The sequence below is a fragment of the Lynx rufus genome, unplaced genomic scaffold, assembly GCF_022079265.1.
Source record: "Lynx rufus isolate CCGP_SWC_20201006 ecotype Redwood Valley unplaced genomic scaffold, mLynRuf1.p SCAF_2, whole genome shotgun sequence".
Lineage (NCBI taxonomy): Eukaryota > Metazoa > Chordata > Mammalia > Carnivora > Felidae > Lynx > Lynx rufus.
The window spans coordinates 215,311,281-215,325,230 of NW_025814834.1; the positions used below are offsets into that span (position 1 = coordinate 215,311,281).

The 13,950-nt window shown below is 48.0% G+C and overlaps 1 protein-coding gene across 3 annotated transcripts; it reads left to right on the top strand.

The window, feature by feature from the left end:
• The first annotated feature begins 1,184 nt into the window (after positions 1–1,184).
• DFFA (DNA fragmentation factor subunit alpha) lies at positions 1,185–8,380 on the top strand. 3 transcript variants are annotated; one of them, XM_047084949.1, is made up of 7 exons: positions 1,185–1,336; positions 3,071–3,232; positions 3,693–3,835; positions 5,963–6,152; positions 6,591–6,739; positions 7,266–7,327; positions 7,573–7,699. In XM_047084949.1, exons 1-7 carry the CDS (start codon positions 1,213–1,215, stop codon positions 7,613–7,615), a joined length of 873 nt encoding a protein of 290 aa, XP_046940905.1. In that variant the 5' UTR covers positions 1,185–1,212; the 3' UTR covers positions 7,616–7,699. The 3 variants fall into 3 exon arrangements, with proteins under 3 accessions (XP_046940905.1, XP_046940904.1, XP_046940906.1); XM_047084948.1 differs by lacking the exon at positions 7,266–7,327 and having other exon boundaries at positions 7,573–8,380; XM_047084950.1 differs by lacking the exon at positions 7,266–7,327 and having other exon boundaries at positions 7,374–7,666.
• The last annotated feature ends 5,570 nt before the right edge of the window (positions 8,381–13,950 follow it).

Sequence of the window (13,950 nt, forward strand, 5' to 3'; positions counted from 1 at the left end):
ACACACACACACACACACACACACACACACACACACAATTACAGCATCTTACGGATAGGAGTCTGATAACAGTTAGTTTGCAGATTAGGAAGACACAGAACGGACCTTTTTGGAGAGAAGAGACTATTACATTCTTACTTGATAGTAGTTGAGTAGTTAGATTTTAAGCTAAATGTAAAATTATATTTAAAAATTGCATATATTAGAACTATCGGTCAGTTCATATTGCAGTTGTGTTTTGACTGATTATGAGTACTTAAAAGGGTTGCCTCAACAATTCCTCTTACCAAACAGTTTTAAATGCCTACCCTTTTCTAATGAGATAATATCTTATTTTCTTATAAACAAAATATGAAAGAGACTCTGGATGAATATGAGCTATTTCTTATATACGTAAAATGCCTCCCCCCTGCCCCCACTTCAAGCGAAGAACCTTCTAAAATTTTTTATTATTTTACTGGTAAACGTTTTTTAGAGGGAAGAAAGTAGCAGTGTTAGAACAAGGATGAATTTATTGCCAAGCAGCATCTGGACAATCTCAAACAGTGATGTGGTTCGCATTTTCCCTTTCCTGTCTGATTTGAGATCTTAATGTTTAATCTAGTTATGTAAGCATTTCGTTCCGAGATCCCAATTTGCACAGCTGAAGCCGGGAATCAAACTGGTGGAAATGTGCGAGTATCTAATTTTTTCAGCAGGACTGAAAACTACACTCATCAATGTTTTAAATTGCCTGAGGGTTGGGACATCTTACAGATCTTTTCAGTTTGGAAAGGAAAACAAATGAACACAGTAGAATGTCACTGTTTCATTTGAGTGTTAACGTTATGCATCTATATATGTAATTAAGAGTGCTCTAACAATCCAAGGAATATATATGCGTGTCTTTTATAACGCAAAATAAATCCATATTGACCTCATTTTGATCCCGCCACTCAACTCCTAAATATAAGCTAGAAAAACACTCCTCTAGGCCGAATTGAGTGACGTAACGAAGTTAGCTTCGATCCCAGAGACTACAGTTCCCGGCATGCCCCCGGAGCCACACGGGATTAGCGGCAACTAAGACTACACTTCCCGGCGTACCTTGGTCCCACGCGTGATTTGCCGCAGAAAGAACTACATCTCCCGGCAAGCCGCGGGCAGGGGGGGGGGGCGCCGCGCGGAGCCTCCCCGACTTCCCCGAGTCAGTCGAGTCCCACCCTGAGGAATATGGAGGTGGCCGGAGGCGCCGAGACTGAGATCCAGCCTCTGAAGCCGTGTCTGCTGCGCCGCAACCACAGCCGCGAGCAGCATGGCGTGGCGGCCTCCTGCCTGGAGGAGCTGAGGAACAAGGGTTGGCGCGGGACCCGGGCGGACGCTGTGGGGGCCGGGGCGGGGGCTGCGGGGAGCCGGGTCCGGTGAGGAGGTCGGGCAGGGGCAAAGCGGGGTCAGCAGGAGCGACTTGGGACGGAAATAACTCATGTGGGCATAGCGATGGACAAGTTTCAAGGCGATTATCTCATGTGAGACTCATTTGGTGGGAAGGTAGACGGGAAGAAATATGCAAATTAAAACCGACTCGACTTAGGTGTCTTGCCTAGAATCGCTCAGACCTTGGAGGAGACGTAGCCTGGTGCATGCCTGCCTCCGGGCTTCCTACCGTGACGCTGGTGCCCCCAGCAGGGTGCCAGCGCCTTTCTGTCGTCAGCTCTGGCGGGCACTTGTGCAGCGTAGAGAGAGCTGCTTCCGACGTTCCTGGAGTACCAGACAAGGAACTGGTGCTCTGAGTGACCGAAGTTCCGAGTCCCGGCCCCACACGTACTAGCTGCTTGACCTTGTACTTAAACCAGCTCTCGACCCTCAGTTTTCTCATCGGCAAAATGGGTATAATATTTCCAGCCGTGCTTTACAGGACTGTTGTGTTTCCACGACTTGAAAGTATTATGAGCCAGTAATAATAGTTTATCCACGGTGAAGTTGTACACGTTAAACGTGTGAGCCATCCCCAGTCATAGTGTGTGTCAGTGTTCAGTGCTCCTCTCTGAGTCACCAAGCCCCAAAAGATACCAGACAGAAATCTTTCGGAGACCCAGGAGCAGCCAAAGCATTATAAATGCTTTCGTGACATGGCTTTTGCCACCTCACTGTTCACATAATTTGTTCTTGGCATTAAGGGTACTTAAGTGTTAGTTCCTCTTGAATGCATCGGCTGGATACACTTGGCCCAGAGACCAGTGTAAGCGCTTGTGTTTGGAGCTCAGCCTCTCCAAGGCTTGCTGTTCTATTTGGGTGCTGGACGACATTGCCCAACCATATTTGTAGTCCACTGGCTACTTTGCTGCTTCCCCTCACCCTGTTTGTGCTGTAGGCATTGCCATCACCAAATGCGATGGGACAGATCTGCCCCAGACAAGCCTGTTGCCCCTTGACAGTAAAGAGGAGAAGCTACGGATGCAAACTCCTGCTTCTCCTGTGCCTTCCTGTAGGTTAGAAACACGGCAGAGTACAATGCTGCATGGAACAGAAAGCATTTCCTTTTTTACTATTCTTTCCTTTTTTTTTTTCTTTCGTTTTGTTTTGTTTTTTTTTTTTTTTTTTTGACATTTGACACAGGAGAATTTAAGATGACCACTGAATAAATGAATGAAAGACGGCTCGCTCACAAGGAATCATATCGGACTTTGGCTTGGTTTTCATCCAAGTAAAGATGCGAGTGCTCCTAACGTGGGTGTAAAGCAGCTGGAGGAAACATTGTCAGGAGTCAGACTGGGTGTCTGCCACTTACTGTGTGACCTCAGACAAGTGACTTAGCCTCCGTGAGCCTTGGGTTTGACATCTGTAAAATGGAAATAAGAATAGTCCCTACCTTACAGGATTGTTAGGAGATAAAATACTGTGCACAGGAAACACTTAGAACAGTACCAGGCGTGTGGGAAGTGTTGTCTTAGTGCTGGCGGTTGTGGTTGTTACTGTAGGTAACCTACCAGCAGTTCTGCTGCGCTTTGAGAGAATATATGTTGAGAGTACAGAGACAGGTGTAGTTTCCTTATGGATACTTGTCAATTGCCAAATATCTTATTCCTCTCAGCCTGTGACATTCTGGCCATTGATAAGTCCCTGGCACCAATCACCCTGGTCCTGGCAGAGGATGGCACCATAGTGGATGATGATGATTACTTCCTGTGTCTGCCTTCCAATACTAAGTTTGTTGCATTGGCCAGTAACGAAAAGTGGACGTACAACAATTCAGGTAAGAAACTCTGGCCGTAGACAAAATGATCTATGCGATACAACATCCATCACGATTCATTTTGCTGCCCAGGCACCTGGTTGCTGTTTGTCTGGTTAAGCATTTGTGCAGCCAGCATTTACTGAGACACAAAAACTCACCTCAAGGGGAGTGTGGTAGGATCCTGGGTATGCATGACCGGGGCATCAGGTTTAAGTGGCTTCTTTTCATAAAAAAGATACAGAGCAGATTCACACAGAAGTAATCGAAGGTGGAAGAGAAGGGAAAATGCAGGTCCTAGATGGGGATTGGCTTTCCCGTGAATCCTTGAGAGAAGGCGCTTCCCTCACCCCTGAACTTTTTCTAAATGGTCAGTGGGAAGGATGTACAGACCTCCTAAAGGTCTGTGTGTTGGAGGAGGAGGTGAAAATAGCACTTCAGGTTAACCAGACTGTGACTGGCTTTTTCTCCCCTATATCAGATGGAGGTACAGCTTGGATTTCCCAAGAGTCCCTTGATGTAGATGAAACGGACACTGGGGCAGGGCTGAGGTGGAGGAATGTGGCCAGGCAGCTGAAAGAAGACGTGTCCAGCATCATCCTCCTGTCCGAGGCAGACCTCCAGGTAAGCCTTCCTCCTCCACAGCCCCACTCATCTGGCTCTGCTGCCCCCAGCCCCTTAGTTTCCATGTGTCTTGCCATAATAATTCCATTATTTCTTAATTTTTATTAACATCTTTTTTAAAATTTTTTTAAATGTTTCTTTATTTTTGAGAGAAAGAGAGAGACAGAGCATGAGCTGGGGAGGGGCAGAGAGAGGGGGACACAGAATCCGAAGCAGGGTCCAGGCTCTGAGCTGTCAGCACAGAGCCCGATGCGGGGCTCGAACCCACGAACCATGAGATCACGACCTAAGCCGAAGTCAAATGCTTAACCAACTGAGCCACCCAGGCGCCCCTATTTCTCAATTTTTAAACAATGCTTTGACAACAACCCAGACTCTTCATTTTCTAATTCTTGCACCTAGAGTAGAAAATCCAGATGCCTAGACCCACTTAGTCTCACTGGGGGGTTAAGGAGGTATTGTCAAAGAATGTGGAAGTGGAGAAGCCGAATTAAATCCCAGCTCCATCACCATGGCTTTGAGCCAGTAATTTAGCCTCTTTGCCTACATTTCCCGTCCAGTAAAATTGGGATAAAAATAGTACTGTCAATTCAAAAAAAAATATTTACTAAGCACCTACCCTGTCCCTGGCATGTTTCTGTCCAAGGGGTACAGTGGTGAACAAGCCAGACACAGAATTCTGATGGAAGGAGCTCAAATTCTGATGACGGGAGGCAGATAAAACAGGAAGCATGTTCGATGGGTAGCAGGTGGGGCAGTGTGCCAAGAACAACGGGGCTAGTCTGGATTGGGAGATCAGGGGAGGCCCCTCCGAGGAGGTGGCTTTTTTCGTAATTTTTTTAAACTTACAAACTTACGTATTTGAATAAAAACAAATACATTCAGGGGCACCTGGGTGGCTCAGTCGGTTGAGTGGCTACTTCAGCTCAGGTCATGATCTCACAGCTGTGAGTTCAAGCCCCATGTCGGACTCTGTGCTGACAGCTCGGAGCCTGGAGCCTGCTTCAGATTCTGTGTCTCCCTCTCTCTCTGCCCTTCCCCCGCTCATGCTCTGTCTCTGTCTCAGAAATAAATAATTTTTAAAAAATAATTTTTTTAAATAAATAAATAAATACATTTGTATGGCTCAAAATCCAAGAGGTGTAAAAGGACATACGGGTAGCCAAAAAGTGAAAACAACCCAGATCCGTGAACTGAAGAATGGATAAATAAAATGTGGTTTATCCATACGACCTAAGAGGAATGAAGTATTCATACATGTGTAACGTGGATAAAGCCTTCAAAATGTTACGCGAAGTGAAGAAGCCAGACATGAAAGGCCACGGATTTTGTAGTTGCCTCTATATGGAACGGCCAGAATATGCAAGTCCGCAGAGATAGAAGATAGAGTGGCTGACTAGGGCTGGGGTTGGGGAAGCTTTGAGCGGAAACAGGAGTGATAGCTAATGGGTGCTGTGCTTTCAAGGGTGCTGACTGCACAAGTCTGTGAATGTACTAGAACCCACCTAGTTATACACTAAATTTATATGGGTGAATCATATGGTATGTGGGTTATATCTCAATAAAGCTGTTTGGAAAAAAAATAAAAAGGACATACAGGAAAAATCTGACTCCTGCCCCTAAACCACCAGGTTTCCCTTCCCAGAGATAATCACCTCTCAATTTCCCATTCTAGAAATGTTGTATATGCCAACAAATACATACATATTTTCTCCTGTCCCTGTACTCCACAATGGAAGTATATCTACCCTTTTTAAAAGAAACATTTGGAGAATATTCCAGATCAGTATGTAAAAGACATTGCCGTTCTTTTTTGTACCACTGCATCGTATTCTGTTTTGCTCATGTGCCATGACTTAATCAGGAGTCTCCCCCACTGGTGGACATCTGGGTTGTCATCAGTCTTGCTGTTCCAGACGGTGCTACAGGAAGCTCCGTGTCATTCTGCACACATGCTTGTCCGTAGAATAAAGTCCCAGAAGTACAGTTGATGGACACTGGCAGGTTCCCAAGAGGTGGCGATTACACCGAGAGCTGAAGGAAGGAGGGAGCTTGCCATGGACAGGTCGGGGCCACAGTGTCTTAGAAGTGTTTTTAGGTTTGTTAAAGTCTGTGTTTGTATGTTAGGTGCTCATTGATGCTCCGTGTTCAGACCTGGCTCAGGAACTCCGCCAGAGCTGCGTCACCGTCCAGGGGCTCCAGAACACCCTCCAGCAGGTCCTGGACCAGAGGGAGGAAGCCCGTCAGTCCAAGCAGCTCTTGGAGCTTTACCTCCAGGCTTTAGAGAAGGAGGGTGGCATCTTGTCAAAGCAGCAAGGTAGGACTCAACTGGCCAGGGGAGTCGCCCTGAGAACTGAGGGCCTGGGGAGAGAACCCGAGTTATAATGTGGCCAAAAAGGGTGACGCCACAGCTGCTGGCATCTTGAAATGACGTGCTTCTGTCTTTCTTTTTTTATTTTTAACATTTATCTTGAAAGAGAGGGCGCACGCAAGCAGGGGAGGGGCAGAGAGAGAGGAGAGGGGGGAGAGACAATCCCAAGCAGGCTCCACGTTGTCAGCGCGGAGCCTGATGCAGGACTCGATCCCACGAACCGCGAGATCGTGGCCTGAGCCAAAATCAAGAGTGGGTCGCTTAACCGACTGAGCCCCCCCAGGCGCCCCCGCGTGCCTCTCCCTTGCCCGACTGATGGCTCCCCGGTCGTTTGTGCGGCTGTATGTTTGCCCAGTGCACCATCTCCTCATGTCTGCTTTGCAGAGTCCCAAACTGTTGGTGACCAGACGGATGCAGTCGACACGGGTGGTAACAGAGAGAGCTCCTCCACAATCGCACTCACAAGCCAGATCCTTACTGTGCTGAAGGAGAAGCCTGCTCCAGAGCTGAGTCTGTCCAGTCAGGATTTGGAGGTGGGCAAGAACGGGGGACCCTGAGCTGCAGGGAGCCACTCCCCCTGGGGGTGCAGCGCCCTGCAGAGGCGCATACGGGATTGCTTCTGGCCTCTGCAGACCCTGGCTCCTCGCTGCCCCGTTTGCCTCTTCTATGCACAACGTCTCATTTCATCTATGTCAGAATGGCTTGAACAAACGTCTCATTTCATCTATATCAGAATGGCTTGAACAAACGGGTGCACTCCCGCAGATCGTCAAACCGCATTCTCGGGTCCTTTGTGGGAAACAGAATGTCCGAACCGGATGGGGAGGAGTGGCGACAGGGAGGAGTGGCGGGGCTCAAGCTTCGGAGGGCGGTTTCTGGTTCTGTCGGCCCCTGAGGGAGATCATCGTCAGTCGAGGCACATAAAGTTATCCTAGTGAAAGGTGCGCCTGGGGGGGTGGGGGTCATCTTGTGCTGACTCCACGGCCAGGGAACTAGAAGCCTGACACAGGATCCGTCAGAGTGGGCGCCACTTCCTCTTCATCCTTGTCCCTGTCCCAGGCACCTCCCCGTGTAGCTAGAAGGCAGGAGACCTCTCGACTTGCGCCTGGCCTAAATTTCCCGTAAGTGGAGGACTTGACAAGTTGTTCCCACGAAACTTCTTTCCAGAGGGACTTTCGTGTCGGTGTTGGAGGGTAAGGAAAGGCCGTGGCCATGGAGCGTGAAAGGATTCTGGCGTTTCAGCACAAAGACTTCACATTCGCCGGCGCTGCCCGAGCTCAGTCCCCTAAAGAAAATCCCGGGAGTGAGAGAGCAGCAGGCGAGGGGAGCCGGGAGCGCTTCTCAGTGGTTCTCATTCTTGCCGCAGCTGGTTGCCAAGGAAGACCCCGGAGCTTTGGCTGCCGCTTTGAGCTGGGACGCGGAGAAGACGGTGACGGTGCAGCAGGCCTGTAATCAGGAGCTCAGCCTGCGCCTCCAGCAGGTGCAGAGCCTGCGTTCTCTCCGGAACCTGTCGGCCAGGAAGAGTTCGCTGCCTGGAGAACGGCAGGAGCCTAAGCGAGCCAGACAAGACCCCACATAGCTGCAGCCGGAAACCCCGTGGCCTTGTTCTCATTCTCAGTAAATACCTTCAGCCTGATTACTGTAGCTGCTGCCTTAACACTGTACCCCCTGCCTGATAGCACCTTCTGGAACAGCCCGGAAGACCAGCCTCCTGCGGTCCCTTCCAGAAAAGTGCTGTCACATCTCAGCTCCCGCCCTTGCATTTTTTGAATGACAAAGCTGTACCCACAATACCCCACCTCTTACTAATGACCTGTTCTCATGGTCTCTGTTTGAAAGTAACGGTCAAGGGCAGTGAAAAGAAGCTGTTGTATTTCAGACTCACTATCCTTTTTCAGAAGCTAGAACTGCAGAATTTTCAACACAGATAATGGTCAGGAAGGTGACGTACCAGAGTTGATTTATGGCCACAAACTCGTTTCTCAAGTGAATGAATTTTTTGGTTTGTGTAAAGGCGCATATTAAGTCTGCAGACCATAGGGACATATGGAGAGTCTAATTCGCCATTTCTAATTGTGAAATTATATTTGTTACCACTGTGAAACTGTTTCCAGTTTTCTAATATGTTTTATCAGCAGGGGGTATGAAAGGTCATTAAACCGATCTCCATGTGATATGGCTGTGAGTCTCTCTGGGTGCAAGGCAGAGGCTTCTGGTTTATATACATCCTGTTTCTGCACAAACTCTTTCTTTGGGCTTTGTAATCTAATTTGGAACAGATTTTCATCCCTGTGAATGTCCAGCATGACATTCAGAAGCCATGCAGCCTACGGGCCGATTCTTCAACTTGGGGAATCGTCCTGGACAGGGCACAGAGACCGGGCATCCCACGGCCTACCCCCACCCACTCGATGCCAGTGGCCATCTGTGGGCATGGAGACAACGGAAAACATCCCCACATGTCTTCGGAATGCCCCTGGAGGGGCACTTATGCCGGCTGGGGATTTTTCTAGCAGTCTGCTCTGGGTTAGCACTTATATACGGGAGCCTCACAAAACTGAGTGAGCCGGTTAGGGTGTGACTTATCCTCATACATGGCAAAGCTGTACTTGGCGAGGTTCAGAGATTTGCCCCGTGTCACAAGGCTAATTGGAGGCCCGGGATCCTGGTTCCAATTCCAGTGCTTTTCCCACTTTGGTGTGTTTTCTCTTATGTCCACATGCTCTTTTTTTTTTCTTTAATGTTTATTTTTGAGGGAGAGAGAGAGACAGAGTATGTGTCGGGGGCAGAGGGGAGGACACAGAATTGGAAGCAGGCTCCAGGCTTTGAGTTGTCAGCACGGAGCCTGACGTGGGGCTCAAACCCACAAACCACAAGATCATATCCTGAGCTGAAGTCGGACACTTAACTGACTGAGCCACCCAGGCGCCCCATACCGTCTTTTCTATTCTACGTCCAGGTCACTGGTCGTGTTACACCAGTGTAACAAGTTGGAATCCACTCGAACCGGAAAAGACCTCATGTGTCTACAGCATAATTGCCAGATTTCTGACCACAGGCACAGTGCCGGTGGTATAAGAGAATAGTCCCGTGAACCCTGTACAGATAGCCCAGGGGTAAAGGAAGCCTGGATTCCAGGAACAGAATGGACCCTCCACTCACCAGTTACAGCAACATCTCCGTCTTTGCCCTCCGGAATTAAAAATGTTTTTTTGAACTACGTCTCAAAGACACAGTAGGGCTGCTGTTGGCTGGCCTGGGTGTTGGGACGCCCTACTTGAGACCAATCCACCAAGCATCTCGGCTGCACAGGATAATGGGGAAAGTGCTGTGGGGCTCGGAGTGAGCCGCGCCGCCGGGTGAAAGGGGTAAATGAAGCGTGAGGAGGAGCGTGGGACCTAGCACATAGTAGGACTGCAGAGAGCAGGTTCCCTTCATCTCCCCAGGGGCAGAGGGAGGGGGCGCAGGAGCAAAGACAGAGCTGTGTGAGGGGGCTCCTGTCTACGGGTCTACGGGGCGAAGACCTTAGTCTGCAAACTCGGACCCAGATGCACGGTGCGCGCGGCTGCAAACACATTACATTGCCCCTGGTGCCACTTACCTTCCAGAATAGAAATGTAGCGGCACAGCAATATGTCTAAAAATAGGAGAGAGAGGGCAGGGCAGCCCGTTCTTACGGGAGGAGAAAAGAATGTCAGAGGAAGCAGCTGGGACTAATGAACTCCACATTAGCCATATCCCATTCTTTCAACTCAAGTCAAATGTCGGTCCCCATTAGGCAATTGGCTTTGACGGGAGCTATGCTAATTACCACTTACCAAACCTTTAATTCCTGGGGAAAAGCAAAAGGAAAAAAACGAATGGGTTTTTCATTTTCAAGAGAGAAAGGGATAAAATAATAGTAGTCGGGGAAAGGAAAACCTGCATTAATTGCAAAAATGATTAACGTGCCTTTACTAACCAAATTGCTTAGCGGTTTCATTTCCTCGTCATCCGCTCAATTCTTTCTTTTTTTTTTTTTTTTTTCTTTTTTGCCTTCAGGGTTTTTCTCCATCTTATTTCATTTGTACGGTTTCGCCTTAAATTGTCTTGGCTATGTCTTGTATTCCTTGAAGTTTTTAAGGACCTCGTAATCGACCTAGTCTGAACACCCAGCCACTATTGCCTGAGTCCTCTGACCCCGGGGTCCTCTGACCCTCTGACTCACTCTTGGGAAGTGCACCGAATTTTCAGATTGCAGAACATTCAAGTTCACCATTTGCTCAAACTAAATCAGAACACACTTTGTAATTACAAGGAAGCGAGCCAACAGGTTAATGCATGGATACTGGATTTTCCTCAGCACTTCCCAATACCACGTTCTAAGAACTATCAGCAAGCAAACACACACACACACACACACACACACACACACACACCAAATCTAGCTTTTCCTCCAGTTTGTAATTATTTTAATAAGACAAGCACATGTGTTTTTTGATCACTTAACTAATTGTAAGTGGAAAAGATAAATTAGCGTTAATTTTATCAGGGTTATAACAAGCTAGAAGTGGTGGGTAGCCCAGATGTCCTTTGCCTCTACCTCTCTAGTCTAGAAACCGAAAATTTTCTTCTTTTATTAAAAAATTGTTTTAAATGTTTATTTATTTTTGAGAGAGAGTGTGTGTGTGTGTGTGTGAGCAGAGGGGGGGGGGCAGAGAGGGCGACAGAATCCAAAGCAGGCTCCAGGCTCTGAGCCGTCAGCGCACAGCCCAACGTGGGGCTCAAACCCATGGACTGAGATCATGACCTGAGCTGAAGTCAGGCACTTAACTGACTGAGCCACCCAGGTGCCCCCAAAATTTTCTTTTTAATACCTACATGACTTTTCCTCTGGTTTGTTCAAAATGGAATGCGGGGGTGCCTGGCTGGCTCAGTCAGAAGAGCATGCGACTCTTGATCTCAGGATCATGAGTTCAGGCCCCACGTTGGGCATAAAGAGTACCTAATAAATAATTTTTTAAAACCTGGAATCCACATCTACTGAAGAAGCTGCTATGAAGATGTGGGTGATCCCTTCCGCGGGTGCTGTTAAATCAAGTTGTTTAAGTGTCTCCCATGAGCTTACTGGTCTGAGTTTCCTAAAGCTGGGAATGGTTTGCCATCAGCCCTAAATACGAACACTATAAAGGATTTGTTTCAGATGCTATGTCACACTCAAGTCTTCCTCAACAGTTGAGGATCCGTTCTAGTGCCAAATATTAAAAAAATAAATGCAAGAGAATGAATTACAACTTGTCCCGGTGCTGGTGACCCCATCTAGACACTGAACTTGTCTATAGTGAACTACAAGAACGTATACTTTGAGAAAAGTCTACCCAAAACCTGATGGTAGAAAATTATCCTAACTTACCCATTTTACTCTAATGTATCCATCATGAGCATATTAATCTAGTCTAACATGCAGTGGATGCCAGTTAACATTCAATCCCCTGCACTAAAGTAAGCTTCGACTTGACGGATTCCCTGCCAGTCTCATTTGTATGGCCTCATTATCCTTCGGATATTACTTAGTGCAAAGTTATAAGTCCCCGGTCTTAAGACCGTGTAGGTATGACCCCGATCGAAACTGAAAAACAATGAGCACGCTTTCCTTCTCGAAAAATCTTAAAAGACAACGTTCTGAAGGTTAGCTGGCCTTTCAGGCTGGCATCTTGCACCAGTGTGCTGACCCAATTACTGGTCTCTTGAAGCTGCCGTGTTCGGAAATGTGGATGCTATTACGGCTCCTCCGTCACATTGTACTTTACTCAGCTAGTAATTATGAATATGAGCTCAGCTCTGCAGAAAACAGAACAGAACGGTCAGCAGTCATGCTCCGTGTCTGCTCCCCTGGTGTCCAGAGAAGATTACAATGCTTCTCCAGCCAGCTTTTGCCGATTTTCCTCATATTAGGCCTGACTCTCAGAAACTTCCTGTGACTCAAGGTATGAATCTCGAAGCTTTAAAGTTTAGCATCTAAAAACCTCCACCCCGGGGCACCTGGGTGGCTCAGTTGAGTGTGATTCTTGGTTTCAGCTCAGGTCATGATCTCACGGTCTGTGGGTTCAAGCCCATGTCAGGCTCTGTGCTGACAGCTCAGAGCCCGGAGCCTGCTTCCGATTCTGTGTGTGTGTGTGTGTGTGTGTGCGTGTGTGCGTGTGTGCGTGTGTGTGTCTCTCAAAAATAAATACACGTTTGAAAAATATATTTAAGGGGCGCCTGGGTGGCGCAGTCAGTTAAGCGTCCGACTTCAGCCAAGTCACGATCTCGCGGTCCGTGAGTTTGAGCCCCGCGTCGGGCTCTGGGCTGATGGAGCCTGGAGCCTGTTTCCGATTCTGTGTCTCCCTCTCTCTCTGCCCCTCCCCCATTCATGCTCTGTCTCTCTCTGTCCCAAAAATAAATAAACATTGAAAAAAAAAATTTTTTAAAAAAAAAAGAAAAAAGAAAAATATATTTAAGGGGCGCCGGGGTGGCTCAGTTAAGTGTCTGACTTTGGCTCAGGTCATGATCTCATGGTTTGTGAGTTTGAGCCCCACGTCGGGCTCCATGCTGACAAAGTGGAACCTGCTTGGGAGTCTCTCTCTCTCCCTCACTCCGTGCCTCCCACACACATGCTCACTCTCTCAAAATAAATAAGCTATAAAAAATATTAAAAATATACATATTAAAAAAAATTTTTTTTAACCTTTACCCTGGAAGTTTTCCTTAGAGTCTGTCATCCAAGAGCCATAAACAATATGCGTAATCAAGGATTTTGGTGCTATGGGAGAGAATTCACATTTGATTAGGGTTTTGAAATTGAGTGATTTGTTCACTCCTAATCTCATTTGAGCAGCCCGGAATCCTGGTCCACATGGGGCCTTGAGAGCCGTTCCGCACTGTATCACAGGAACACAAGTCCCTCTCCCGTTCAGCCGTCACTCATTGTCCCTTCTGTGGAAATCCTTAAACGGGAAAAGGTCGCAGTTATACACATATGTTTCAACGTATAGGCATCTGTCGCAGAACAAAGTCTGGATCCTGCCGTCCTGAGTTCCTTGAATTAGGAGTTAAGGCAAGCAGGCTGCAGTCTCCTCAGCAGCACCACTCTGTATTAGGTTGGAATAAGACCTTCAAGAAGTCTGTTGAAACAGACTTCATAGGCACCTCCGTGGCTCGGTGGGTTGAGCATCCAACTCTTTTTTTTTTTTTTTTAATTATTTCTGAGAGACAGCATGAGTGGGGGAGGGGCGGAGAGACGGGGACAGAGGATTCGAAGAGGGCTCCGAGATGACAGCAGTAAGCCCGATGCGGGGCTCCAACTCAAAAACCGTGAGATCACGACCTGAGCTGAAGTCAGACACTCAACTGACTGAGCCACCCAGGCGCTCCAAGCATCCGGCCGGCTTTTGATTTCGGTTCCGGTCACGATCCCAGGATGGGGGCACCGAGCCCCACGTCAGGTTCTGCGCTGAGAATGGAACCTGCTTAAGATTCTCTCTGTGGGACACCTGGGTGGCTCAGTCGGTTGAGCGTCCGACTTCAGCTCAGGTCATGATCTCACAGCTTGTGAGTTCGAGCCCCGCATCGGGCTCTGTGCTGACAGCTCGGGAGCCTGGAGCCTGCTTCGGATTCTGTGTCTCCCTCTCTCTCTCTCTGCCCCTGCCCCTCCCCTGCTCACACTCTGTCTCTCTCTCTCTCTCTCTCAGAAAAGAAACATTAAAAAAAATTAACAACAAAAAAA

What these genes read in the sequence shown, in the direction of transcription:
- DFFA (XM_047084948.1), top strand. Translation starts at nt 1,213, where the DNA reads ATGGAGGTGGCCGGAGGCGCCGAGACTGAGATCCAGCCTCTGAAGCCG. An exon ending in TGTCCGAGGCAGACCTCCAG is followed by an intron (nt 3,836 to 5,962) that starts GTAAGCCTTCCT and finishes TTTGTATGTTAG; the next exon opens with GTGCTCATTGATGCTCCGTG. An exon ending in TGTCCAGTCAGGATTTGGAG is followed by an intron (nt 6,740 to 7,572) that starts GTGGGCAAGAAC and finishes TTCTTGCCGCAG; the next exon opens with CTGGTTGCCAAGGAAGACCC.